The sequence below is a fragment of the Rhinopithecus bieti genome, unplaced genomic scaffold, assembly GCF_001698545.2.
Source record: "Rhinopithecus bieti isolate Rb0 unplaced genomic scaffold, ASM169854v2 scaffold_73599, whole genome shotgun sequence".
In the NCBI taxonomy this organism is placed as follows: Eukaryota; Metazoa; Chordata; class Mammalia; order Primates; family Cercopithecidae; genus Rhinopithecus; species Rhinopithecus bieti.
Window position 1 is genome coordinate 407073 of NW_016827349.1, and position 13700 is coordinate 420772.

At 39.3% G+C, this 13700-nt stretch overlaps 1 protein-coding gene across 1 annotated transcript in view; it reads left to right on the forward strand.

The window, feature by feature from the left end:
- Positions 1–5717, forward strand: part of FRRS1L (ferric chelate reductase 1 like) — a 30469-nt gene extending 24752 nt beyond the window's left edge. The window contains 2 exon segments of the mRNA XM_017863783.1: positions 1302–1548; positions 5333–5717. Of these exon segments, the coding sequence (XP_017719272.1) occupies positions 1302–1548; positions 5333–5505 (420 nt within the window). The 3' untranslated portion in view covers positions 5506–5717.
- The last annotated feature ends 7983 nt before the right edge of the window (positions 5718–13700 follow it).

Below are 13700 nucleotides of genomic sequence, written 5' to 3' on the forward strand. Positions count from 1 at the left end.
ATAATAACTTTTTTATTGTGGTAAAATGCACATAACAAAATTAAGTATTTTATTTTTTATTGTTGTGTATTATTATTATTATTATTATTATTATTTTGAGACAGGGTCTCACCCTATTGCCCAAGCTGCAGTGCAGTGGCACAAACAAGACTCAGTGCAGCCTCAACCTCCCCAGCTCAAGTGATCCTCCTACCTTAGCCTCCTGAGTAGCTAGGACTACAGGCATGAGCCCCCATGCCCAGCTAATTTTTTTATGTTTTGTAGAGATAGGGTCTCACTGTATTGCCTAGACTGGTCTCGAACTCCTGGGCTCAAATGATCCTCCTGTCTTGACTTCCCACAGTGTTGGGATTACAGGCGCTAGTCACCATACCTGGCCAGAATTGACCATTTTATTTTGTTTTTTTGAGACAGGGTCTCACTCTGTCATCTAGGCTGAAGTGCAGTGGCACCAAAATTTACGATTTTAAAGTGTCGATTCAGTGGCATCAACTACATTCATTGTTGTGCAACCATCACTACTCCCTAGTTCCAGAACTTTTTCATAAATAATGACATTAGCCACACATGCTTTATTCTCTCTACTGCTGCTGCTACTGCGACTACTACTGATTATTATTTTTTTGATTGTTATTTTCTGGAACTTTGGCATTTAAATAACAAATATCATAAACTTTAACCCTAAATACTTAAGTAGGTATCTCCTAAAATCAAGAATGTTCTCTTTTATTATATAGTTTATTAAATTCAGGAAGTTTAACTTTGATATGAGAGTATTATTAAATATATTGTTTGTTTTCATATGTTGCTAGTTGTCCCAATACTGTCCTGTAGGGAAATTTTGGGTTTATAGCCCAAATTTATATGTAGGAACACCTAGAACTGCATTTTGTTATCATGTGTATTTTGAAATCGTTTTTTAGCCTTTTTTTTTCTTTTTTTGGTCTTTTATGACATTGACTCCTTGAAGATTATAGGCTAGGATTTTTTGGGTTTTTTTTGTAGAATGACCTTCAGTTGAGTTTGTCTTATTGTTTTCTCATGATTAGGTTGGTTTGTGTTTTGGGCAGGAATACCATATAGGTGGTAATGTCTTCTCCAAACATCAGTCAGGAGGCACTGAATGTCACTTATTGTGACAGTAACTTCGGTCTCCTGGCTGAGACTTTTTAATGGCACTTAAAAGAATTTTTTTGGTGGGATTTCAAATTGCAGAGGTGATCGAATGTGTATTTCTAGTGACCAGTGTGCAAAAGATGAACCTTTGACTTTTTTTTTTTCTTAATCATTTCTCATGTTAGGGTGGTGATGATGTCATGGCCTGCGTCCATGATGACAATGGCAGGGTCCGCATACAGCACTTCTATAATGTAGGCCAGTGGGCAAAGGAGATTCAGAGAAACCCTGCCAGAGATGAAGAAGGAGTTTTTGAGAATAATCGCGTCACCTGCAGATTTAAACGCCCTGTGAATGTTCCCAGAGATGAAACAATTGTTGATCTGCATTTGAGTTGGTATTATCTGTTTGCTTGGGGTCCAGCCATTCAGGGTAAGCTTACATTTTAGCATCTGGATTAAACACCAGACACCACTGTGCTTGTGTTCATTCTTAATTGAAGTCACACTGTGTGCACAAGAGAGCGATAAGCACTCTGGGTCTTTTAAAGGAAAAGGAGATGTGACTCCTACCTTCAGAAGGTTATAATGGACTTATAATGGACTTATTATACAGACGAACAAATGAACAGTTATACACATGCAAAGCTACAGCAGTACAAGATAGTATGTCATGAGTGATGTGCTTAATGAAACAGATCATACATCTGCTATATGTAGGGCTCTGTTGAATTCTCCCAGCATTCTCATTTACTCCTCACCATGTCCTTGAGAGGTATAGGTATTATTGTCCTGGTTTTAGGGAGATTAAGAAACTTGCTCAAGGTTATACAACTAATTAGTAGAAGAATTAAAATTAAATCCTAAGTGTCAGACCCCAAAGGCCATGAATACTCTTAACTCCTATGCTGTAAATATAAAAAGACTGAACAGGGTCAAGGCGTGGTGGCTCACACTGTAATCCCAGCACTTTGGGAGGATGGTTTGAACCCAGGAGTTCAAGACCAGCCTGGACACTATAGTGAGACCCTGTCTCCATTTAAAAAAAAAAAAAAGAAGAAGAAGAGGAAGAAAGAAATAATAAAAAATACTGAACAGGAAGGGCTTCTGGAGACTTCTCCAGAGATTGATACCAGGCATTTCATTAGGGCCCACTTTGTGACTATTCTGTTAGTCACAAATCTACCAAATTATCCCATAGTTTAACCCATTACTCCTTAAATATTTATGTGTATAGGAATTACCTGGCTATATTGTTAAAGTGCAGTTTTCTGTAGGTCTTCCCCTCTCCTCTCCCCTCCCCTCCCCTCCCCTCCCCTCCCCTCCCAGGGTCTTGCTCTGTCACCCAGGCTGAAGTGCAATGAAACAATCACAGCTCACTGCAGCCTCCACCTCCCAGGTTTAAGTGACCCTCCCACCTCAGCCTCCCAAGTAGCTGGGACTACAGGCATGCACCACCATGCCTGGCTAATTTTTTTTTTGTAGAGACGGGGTTTCGCCATATTGCTCAGGCTGGTCTTGAACTCCTGGGCTCAAGCGATCCACCAGCTTTGACCTCCCAGAGTGCTGGGATTACAGGTGTGAGCTACCGCACCTGGCAAGCTTCTGCATTTCTAATAAGCTCCCTAGGCATGCTGGTTCATTGATGACCTCATTTTGGGTGGCAAGACTCTGCAGCATTTCCCCAACAAAGACCCAAGGATATCATGAGACCTTTTAGAGACTGCTAAAATCAAGTTACACTGAGCCTTGAGCATTCCTTCTGGTTGATTAGCCTGAGGGCCTGCTCAAGAATGGAAGTGAGTTTGGTTTGCAGTCCTTGCACTGAGAACTTATTCCGGCTCCTGGTAATTGCATCTTTCTTTACTGCATGCTCATCAACTATGTGCTGCCTAATCTGATCTGGTTGTTTTTTTCCTTCAATTGGTTTGCACCGATCAGCCCAGAGATGACATAATCTACCTTTTATTTTGCCTGTTGCCAACTGGGAAGACACTTGGCTGCCTCCAGATTGGTGACACCTTTTCCATTTGCTAATTTCCCCGATTACCAACAGTGGCTCTGCAGTTATAACTTCAATTACTTTCGGTACCCTGGGAAATAAATTATATCTCAGCCTGGAGAAATGGAGTCATCTAAAATAGTGGGATTTGAAGTCTAAAAATTTGAGTCTGAGTATTGGTTCTGCCCCTTGGTAGCTGTATAATATTTAGTCTGTTATTTAATTTCTGAATTTCATTTCCTTGTATCTAAAGTGGGGATAATAATACTTCCTATTCCATGGAATTATTGTAAGGATTAAGTGAAAACAAATATTTTAAGTTGCTTTACCAATTGGAAAAAGCTGTATTTTCAGAAGGTCATCTTTTTACATACATGGCAGATATGGCAGACTAGCCTAAAGTTCAAAGCCTTCTCCAAATCTGGTCCTGCTTTACCTGATAAGCTCTCTCAAGACTTCTGTTCTTCTCACTAACTCTAAGCAAAACAGGCACATTCGTACCCCATATACAGGCTTCTGCTTTTCTTGTTTCCTGAATGCCCTTCTTTTTTTTTTTTTTTTTTTTTGAGATGGAATCTCACTCTGTTGCCCAGGCTGGAGTGCAATGGCATGGTCTTGGCTCACTTCAACCTCAGCTTCCCAGGTTCAAGCGATTCTCCTGCCTCAGCCTCCCGAGTAGCTGGGATTACAGGCACCCACCACCACACCCAGCTAACTTTTGTATTTTTAGTAGAGATAGGTGTCACCATGTTGGCCAGGCGGGTCTCAAACTCCTGACCTCATGATCTGCCCACCTCAGCCTCCCAAGTGCTGGGATTACCGGCATGAGCCACCACTGCTGGCCTCCTGAATGCCCTTTTAATGCCTCTTTACTGATTATATCCTACTCATTCTCCTAAGGTCTCTGTAAGGGGAAAAACTTTGAACTAAGGCTTGAAAGGGGTATGAGGTTGGATTTCACTCAAGGAAGGCATGAACTGTAGACATATAGTTAAGTTGAGCAGCCCATGCAGGTGACCAATGAGCTGAGGTTAGGTAGGAGAGGTGAGTGGGATCTATTGAGAGAAAAGTCTGCTCTGTTACCCAGTCTGGAGTGCAGTGAAACAATCACAGCTCACTGCAGCCTCCACCTCCCAGGTTTAAGTGATCCTCCCCCCTCAGCCTCCCAAGTACCTGAAACTACAGGCATACAAACCTGAGAAGTTTGATTTTTGCTAACTGAGGCCAGCACGGACACTAAGCAGGGATCTGACATGACAAGTTTGGCAGGGCTTCCCTAGCAGATAGGACCTTAAAAACTCTCACTCTGAGCCCTATTCCTAAGGAGACCTTTGCACTGAATGCATATGCCTTAGTCTCCCTAACCCAAGTTTCATATGGATTATTCAGAAGGTCAGATACTTTCAATCAACTGAAGATTATTAAATATGTTTTAACACAGTCTGTACTTCTTTCCACTTGTAACCAAATTAAAAGAAAGTTTCCCATCCAAAGACTTGTTTGGTACCTTAATCATCCCACTTTCTGTACCATTCTACCCTAATCTGCCAGACACACAGACACACACCCAGCATACCACACTCCCTCTGGCATGGCCTGGGCAAGCTACTAAGTGTCCCACAGACAGTAGAGGAGGGCTTCCATCTGTAAGGGAGATGTTAGGAGTTGTTGATGATCCATATATATACACATGTGTATATATATGTGTACACATGTACACATCCATACATATATATGTATATGTTGATGATATACATATATATACAAGATAGATTTGAAGGAAAACAGTTAGTAGTCTCTGCTGTTTGAAAGAAAAATATAGTTTGCCCATTTGGGTATTAATAAGACAAAACTCATTAGAGCCATTTAAAGAAGACAATCATACGATAATCATAATCATACAATATTGTATGATTATGACTAGGAGTCTTAAAATTGGGATGCCAGGAAACAGACCAACAGCATTGTTCCGATAGGGGAGTGCAGATTAATGAGAACTAGTCTTTTTGGATAAACTTAACTAATTTCTATGTTCTTCATTATATGTACAATGATAGAGAATTCTGATAACTCAAATACCTGAATCCAGATCTTTGTAACCACTGCTTATGTATTCAACACTAAATAGACTTTTGATTTTTCTATTGTTTGCCTATACCATTATAAATCTGTTCTTTTTTCAATTGCCCCCCACCCTTCTCTTTTTTTCTTAAAGGCTCTATCACTCGACATGATATAGACTCACCACCAGCTTCAGAGCGGGTTGTCAGTATTTACAAGTATGAAGACATTTTTATGCCATCAGCTGCCTATCAAACCTTCTCATCTCCATTTTGTTTGCTTCTGATTGTTGCTCTGACCTTCTACCTATTGATGGGAACCCCCTAACCACAACTGCAGGGCCAACAGATTACATGGATTGGGAAGTCTTTAGTATAAATATATTTTTAAAGAATATCCAGTATAATTTTAGCTTCAATTATGTAAGAAAAAAAACCCTCATATAATTTCAGCTTTTTGGAAGAAAGAACAAGCTTCTTTTCTAGTCAAAGAAGATTGTTTAATAATGACCCTATACTTTTGGAACGTACTTACACCTTTTCTAAGCACTTTCGAATATGTTTTCTTCTTTAACTTCGCAACATCTGTGAGTTGGATTGATGAAAATTATGATTGCCATCTTCCTGAATGGGATTTGAGACCCAAAAGACCGCCTTTTATGATCCACATACCATATAACTTTGGCTAGAAATGACAAATAGAAAGGCAGAGAAAGAATTAGGTATAGAAATAATGTCTCAAAACAGTCTTTACTATGAGTGCCATAGCAGAGACAGTTATTTTGAGTATTACTAGGGAGAACTTTACTGAATGTCATAAGTTCACAGTCAGCCTTTTGGGCAGGAGAACTTTCAAATCTCTGTAAAGCAGAAGTACTTTTGGATATTACACAGCCAGTGGGGAGATTGGAGGAAAATACAGTGATACGAAAATAGTTCATATTTATTTGAAATTTTGGCCGAGCACGGTGGCTCACGCCTATAATCCCAGCACTTTAGGAGGCTGAGGCAGGCAGATCACCTGAGGTCAGGAGTTCGAGACCAGCCCGGCCAACATGGTGAAACCCCATCTCTATTAAAAAGAACAAAAATGAGCCAGGTGTGGTGGTGCACACCTGTAATCCCAGCTACTCAGGAGGCTGAGGCAGGAGAATTGCTGGAACCCAGGAGGCGGAGGTTACAGTGAGTCGAGATTGTGCCACTGCACTCCAGCCTAGGTGACAGAGCCAGACTCTGTCTCGAAAATAACTAACTAAATAATATTTATTTGAAATTTCTTCTCAGTTAGAGAGTAGCTATGATAAAACATTTTTACTTATTTGGAAAGGTTAGAGACCAAACTGTGAGCATTCCTGAAGATGTAAAGTTGTGTTAATGATATTAAAAAAAAGGGAATTCTTAGCAGTTAGAATTTGAACTTTTCTACCACTGAATTTTATAAAACTAAGGTATTCATCTGTGGTTACAGTGAATTCTCTTGTCAGAGCCAGCATGCATTAAGTATGATTAAAAATGTTTTGTATTTTTTTTTTTTTTGAGATGAATTTTCCTTCTTGTCACCCAGGCTGGAGTACAACGGCATGATCTCAGCTCACTGCAACCTCCACCTCCCAGATTCAAGCGATTCTCCTGCCTCAGCCTCCTGAGTAGCTGGGATTACAGGCACGTGCCACTATGCCTGGCTAATTTTTTTGTATTTATAGTAGAGACAGAGTTTCACCATGTTAGTCAGGCTGGTCTCGAACTCCTGACCTCAGGTGATCCGCCTGCCTTGGCCTCCCAAAGTGCTGGGATTACAGGTGTGAGCCACCGCGCCTGGCCTAAAAATGTGTTATATCAGACAAAACATCTTAGTAAAAATTTAGGGCATTTTAATAATAAGCCAACAGCTTTTGAGACTGTAGAGATTTAGAGTAGAATTTTTTTATGAGGTGGCTTTTTAAAAAAAATTTGAAAATGGGAAAATGACCCATAAAGTGAATTCACCTAGAATATCCATTTAAAATGTTCAGACTTGTGGCTGAGTGCGGTGGTTCACGCCTGTAATCCCATCACTTTGGGAGGCCGAGGCAGACGGGTCACCTGAGGTCAGGAGTTCGAGACCAGCCTGGCCAACATGGCAAAACCTTGTCTCTACTAAAAATACAAAAATTAACCGGGTGTGGTGGTGCACACCAGTAATCCCAGCTACTGGGGAGGCTGAGACACGAGAATCGCTTGAACCTGGGAGGCAGAGTTTACAGTGAGCTGAGATTGCGCCACTCACACTCTAGCCTGGGCAACAGAGGGAGACCCTGTCTCAAAAAAATAAGTAAAATAAAATGTTCAGACTTATAAACTGGACAGGTAGTCAGCATAATTCATAATAATGCCTTGACATATGCTTTTTTTCTAAAGGAGCCCCAAAGTTCCTTTGTTCCAAATGTCTGTGCTAACAGCCCATTTTGAGGAGAGAAGTCTGCAGGTATAGTTAGTGCTGCTGAGACATTTCCACTGTGGCATTCTAGAGTTCTCTGGCTTGCCCTTGTTGCTTTAAAGCTGGTTCCAACTTTGTGGGCTTTATGATTGAACAACACTGGTGATTGTGATTTCTAATACCACCCTCCAGGTTCATGTCACAGGTGAAAGTCTGCCTGTGGGGAGAGCTTTCACTTTCTCCTGGAGTTGAACCAAAATAAGGAAAACATCAACAAGCACAGTTACCAAAAGTTTCCGAGGGACAGAGGAGAAATACTGTTCATTGCAGATGGGGAGAAATTAAAAGACATCAAGTGCATAATGGAACTGGGTAGGATTCAAACTCAGGTCCCCTGGTTCAAGTCCTTGACTCCACTCTGGTCATGGCTAAGTCTGGCCTGTGCCTCATCTTCTCAGCTCTAGCGGCTGTTTAGAGGTAAAGATACTGATAGGCAGCCACCCACGTTGTAAATAAGAAGCAAATATTTTTATATTTCTCTCTCTTATGTGTATAATATTTGAGCTATAAACAGGTTAAAACAAAAGAGAGACTTCAGCTTAGTAGCAGGCAGGGAAGGAAGAAGTGAATGCAGCTTCCTTCCTCTTACATTTCTAATCAGGCTAATTATTTCACTAATGATTTCTCATTTGATTACCTGTTTTGCTTATTTATGCTTAGAACTTTCAGTGACTTCTCAGTGCCATTAAGGTAAAATGAAGTCATTTCTGTGACCTGCAATATCATTGTTTGCCACTCCTCCCCATTTGCTATGTCTTAGCAAGACTGAGAGCCTCTCAGTTCTTCAGACCTGCTCTATCTCACCTCTCATTTTGTTCATATTCTCCACCTCTTGTGCTTGATGAACTCCTACTCACCTATCAGGTCACAACTTAAATATTTTTTCCTCCAGATCTCTGGACTACATAGGTCCAGGCCCCTATCAAATGCTCCCATAGCACATTAGGCTTCCTCAGCAACGTGCTCATCATACTTTTCTAGAATTGCTGGCTTGTCTTCCTTGTTATCTCCCTAATGCAGAGACCATTACTCATCATTGTAGCAGACATTTATCCATAGCAGGCACTCAGCAAACATTTGTGGAATGAATGTATATGTGAAACTATACTTTTATGGCAAGTTTGTTTGGTTCAGAAGGTTTGCATTTCATGTATATTATGAGACTGGCCAACATTTTTATATTCTTCCTCCTGTGCTCAAACCATAAATAATTATCTTAGCAAACACTGAACTTTGTCTTTTGAAACATAAATGGAAACATCCTTAGTAACAGTACTAACAAGAATTCACACCAGTGATACAGAATGGCCTTTGACCATTATCTCAGAGAACAACCAATCGATAGACATGCTGAAGTAATAGCTCCGCAGACTTCAGTTTCATTCATCCCTACTTAATACAAGAGAATCAACTTCTATTTTATGTCTGTATTCCCATTTTCTAATATACTACTTGTCACAGAGGAGATGCCCAACCAGTGTTTTTTGTAAAGCACCTGAACTGATTAATAATAATGCTAGTGAAATATATTTATTGCTGTTCTAAGCACTTTACACGAATTAACTCATTTAATCCTCAGCGCAACCATAGGAAGTAGATTCTATTATTTATCCAATTTTGCAGATGAAAAAACTGAGGCTGGTCATTTGACATAAATTACCAGTGCTGGCCAGGACTTTAGAGACCATTTAATCCAATGCTTTTATTTCACAGAGGTGCAGCTGAAGCCTAAGTAAGTGATATGATTTCCTACACATTCATACACCTTCATGCACATCCATTAAAACTTCTATTAAATGGAACCGACTATCCACACTCCAATTAGCTAGGTGCCTTTTTCCCCCCTATTTAGTAATTTACAATTAATTGGAGGACTTTTTATAGTTATATTTAGAGGAAAGGAGCATGTTTTACTTTATATCAACTTTCTTCTCTGCTAAAAAACATTTTGATTCTTTATTTTGCCAGTCATTTTAGTTCTTTTAATAGGGTTGATACACAGATCAAACAAGACTTAAATACATTTTTAACAATTTAACAATTTAAAAGTGAATTGCCTAAAACCTAGGTCTTCTAAGTTGGAGCCCAATGCTTTTCTTATTGCTCCACTGTAGTCAAAGGTGAATATATAAACGTGATTTCAGATAAAATGCAGAAGCTGTATTTAATAAAGTTGGCTTTTGTCATGAAAGAAATCAGAAAGTTTGGACAACTCAGGAATGGATTTTCATCCTAGATGGTACTTACTACTATTTCTGGAATTAAGTTTACTGTCTATATTCAGGATTTTGTGCATAAGAGACGTGACCACTGAGGTTGTGTGTCATTCTTAGTTCTAATCCAAGGGTCAGCAAACTTTCTCTGTTAAGGGTCAGATACTAGTTTTTTGGCTTTTCAGTCTGTTTGGCTCTGCTATAAACAATACATAAATGGATGAGCATGGCTATGTTCCAATAAAATTTAATTGACACTGAACTTTGAATTTCATATGCTTTTCAAATGTCACAAATGTTTTCCTTTTGATTTTTTTTAAAAAAGCCATTAAAAAATCCAAAGATCATTCTTAGCTTGCAGGCTGCACAAAAACAGGAAGCAGGCTGGGTTTGCTGATGGACTGTGGTTTTCCCACCCTTGTTCTTAGACAGGGACACACCAATATATCATGAATGTTGTAAAGGATACTGCCAGTAACGTATTATTACTGGTTAGTTGTAAGAAGATCAAAGTTAGTGAATAATTTGTTTTTAAAATGAATTATTGTTGATTTATTTTTATAAATAAATGGCACAGGGCATTCTCATGCTCTTGCATTCTAATATATTTTCTGGAATTGATGCAAAAGTGGTGGCAGTAAAGTACAAAGCTGGCTAAGCAGCAGTTTTGTCTTAAGTGTGGTGATCGTGCACAACGATTACTGCTGAACTGCTCTTCATGGTAAGGATTTCAGTGTTTCAGAGTAATTCATTAACCTAGAGATGTTTTAAAAAGTTGTATCAAAATCTGCTGCACCATGGGAGTGTTTTACACGTGTGATGTACATCTACCTTATGTACCATAATGGAAAAATATTTGAGAACCACTGCACTAGGCCAAAGGCTGGGATGTGTATACTTTGCTGTCGTGTATAATTGTATGTCCTTGTTCTCTAAACAGAATTGGTTATGTTTACTGAACAGTTAGGTGGTTCTCTGTGTGTTTATATACACAGACGATCCCCAAATTGGATGCTTCAACTTCAGAGTTTTCAAACTTACAATATGAAAGTGATATACATTTGGTACACTCCTACAACTTATAATGGGGTTATGTCCCATAAGTGTTTGACTTATGATATTTTCAACTTATGATTGATGGGTTTGCTGAGACATAACCCTCTTGTAACTTGGGGAGCATCTGTATATTTGTACATACATGATGGTGTGTGTTTATACATAAATGCCTGTATGTACACACCATGAGCTTTTGAAGGTCTTTGTCAAGGTTGTTTCTGTTTCTGATCTCTTGCCTACTGTAAAACCCAAGAGATAGAACATTATGCATATTACAGGCAAAACTATGCTTGAGTTTATAGCAATGTAGTTTGTAGAAAGGATTCCTGGATCTTTTACTAAGCCTTGCTTCCTCCATTCAACATTATATGAATTGTTAAGAACATATAAAGTACCACTGTTGAATGTGACTTTTCTATACTGTAGGTTAAGAAACTGAGACTAGTGTTAGCTGAGTAACTGGCATGTTGATGCAACCTGTACAGGTTTTGTATTTAATTAGGTTCCTTATTCAGTTATTCAAGTATCCAGTTATTTAGTTTCAAGTTAGATTTATTTGTTTTTATATTTAATAAAAGACTTGCATATAAGTTCCTCTTCAGGAAAATAGTGGCTAGGCTAGTGTGATTTTTAAGTATGTCTGGCAGCTCAAAATGTAATGGAATCATCAAGCTATTTGGGATTTTTAACATAAAATACACTGCTGCTTGATTAATGTGTTCAGTTTTCCCCTGGATATTTGCTATTAGGCTGATAGCCATTCAGTTGGATTCTTCTGGAGAGTAATTGATTCTCTAAGGTAATGGGGTGCTGCAGTGGGTGTGGCATTCACCCAGGTCACTAAAGTCCTACCTGTTTCATCACATAGAAGGCCCTGGCCATGGGGAAGAGTGAATGCAGCTTCTCCGGATGCCTTATTCCCACAGACATGCTGATATGCTGGAACAATCTGGCTCCAGGAGTATTAATATACTTTTTTGAGACTGTCTACAAAATACTATTTTGTAAAAACTATGCCTTTACATAGACATTGATAGGTTATATTTCTTTTATAACAATTGTGTACCTAATGTTCGATTGTGATTAATTTTGAGATTTATGTATATTTATAAGCCTGTCTCATGTAAATTTTTACTCTAGGATGTGTAGCACATTACTAATAAAGACATGGATTTCTATTTATGTAAAGTAATTGTAGCAATATTCCTAGATGCTACCTAAATGATTGTTCTGTCCATCTGCCATCATAAATACTTTTATCTTTGGATGATTATGTTAGTCAGAATATATTAATTAGGTTTAAACTTTAAAATAAGAATTCTCAACATAGTTTGAAATTCTTCCTGTTGATGTAATTAAAGTTAGTTTATAATTCCTTATTGCTTTGCTCTGGTACATTTTTCTTTTTCTGTTTCTTGTTTTAAATCTTTCATCAGTAAAGTCACTCTCATTTCTCCCTGAATCTATAGACCTTGGAGAAGACGATAGCCTGTCTTGTCTGACAGAGGAAAATCATGTTGCTGTCATCAGGTAAAAACCCCTGTAGAGACACAATTTGTAAAATGTAATCTTACATTTATAGCTTTGGTTTAATACTTTATTAGGTAGTGAATGGAGGCCTATAATCCCATTTCAAGTGTATCATTTGGTTAATTCACATGGCCAGCTCTAAAAATTTCAATAATCGGCCTTATTGGCACATATAATATGTTGAGAATAATTAGAGTTTAGTTGTAAAGCATAATGAATCACCAGGGAGGTTGTTGAGCTGCCAGTACTACAGGGGCTAGCTTGAGAAGATCAAGGAATGGCATGTTAAGAAAGAATCAGGCATTACCACATTCTGCATTTGAGGCTCTAATTTTCACACACACACACAAAAACGCTTCCACTATTTTGTCCTTTGTTTAGTAATTCTGCTTGTTCCGTGTAGTATTTATTTTGCAGTATCCTGAGTGGGTGGCCCAGCTATGAAACCTGATCCTGGCTGATGTTTGACTTGGAGATTTCTTAGGGCTCAGTCACAGGTACAAGGATCAGATGATCAGATGATAAGCTATAAGAAGAGACAGAGGAACTGCAATGGACATGAGAGTCACCTGCATCCAGGAGGTTAAGAAGCTTTCATCACCACTCATTCAATCAATCAATCAATCAATCAATCAATCAATATTTATTTATGTATTATTTTATTTATTTATTTATTTTTATTTATTTATTTTGAGAAGGAGTCTCACTCTGTCGCCCAGGCTGGAGTGCAGTGGCGCAATCTGGGCTCACTGCAAGCTCCACCTCCCAGGTTCATGCCATTCTCCTGCCTCAGCCTCCTGAGTAGCTGACACTATAGGCACCCGCCACCACGCCCAGCTAATTTTTTCTATTTTTTAGTAGAGATGGGGTTTCACCATGTTAGCCAGGATGGTCTCAATCGCCTGACCTCGTGATCCGCCCGCCTTGGCCTCCCAAAGTGTTGGGATTACAGGCGTGAGCCACCGCACCCAGCCTATTTTATTTTTTTTAGACAGGGTCTTGCTCTGTCACCCAGGCCAGAGTGCAGTGGCACGATCAGAGCTCCCTGCAGCCTCGACCTCCTGGGCTCAAAAGATCCTCCCACTCAGCCTCCGCAAAGTGCTGGGATTACAGGTGTGAGCCACCATGCCCGGCCAATAAATATTTATCTGAGACTCTTATGTGGCCAGTCCTTGTGCCAGACATTACACAGAGAGGACTCTAGGAAGAACAGTTCTTGATTTCTGCCCCACCCCAGGGCTCACCCTG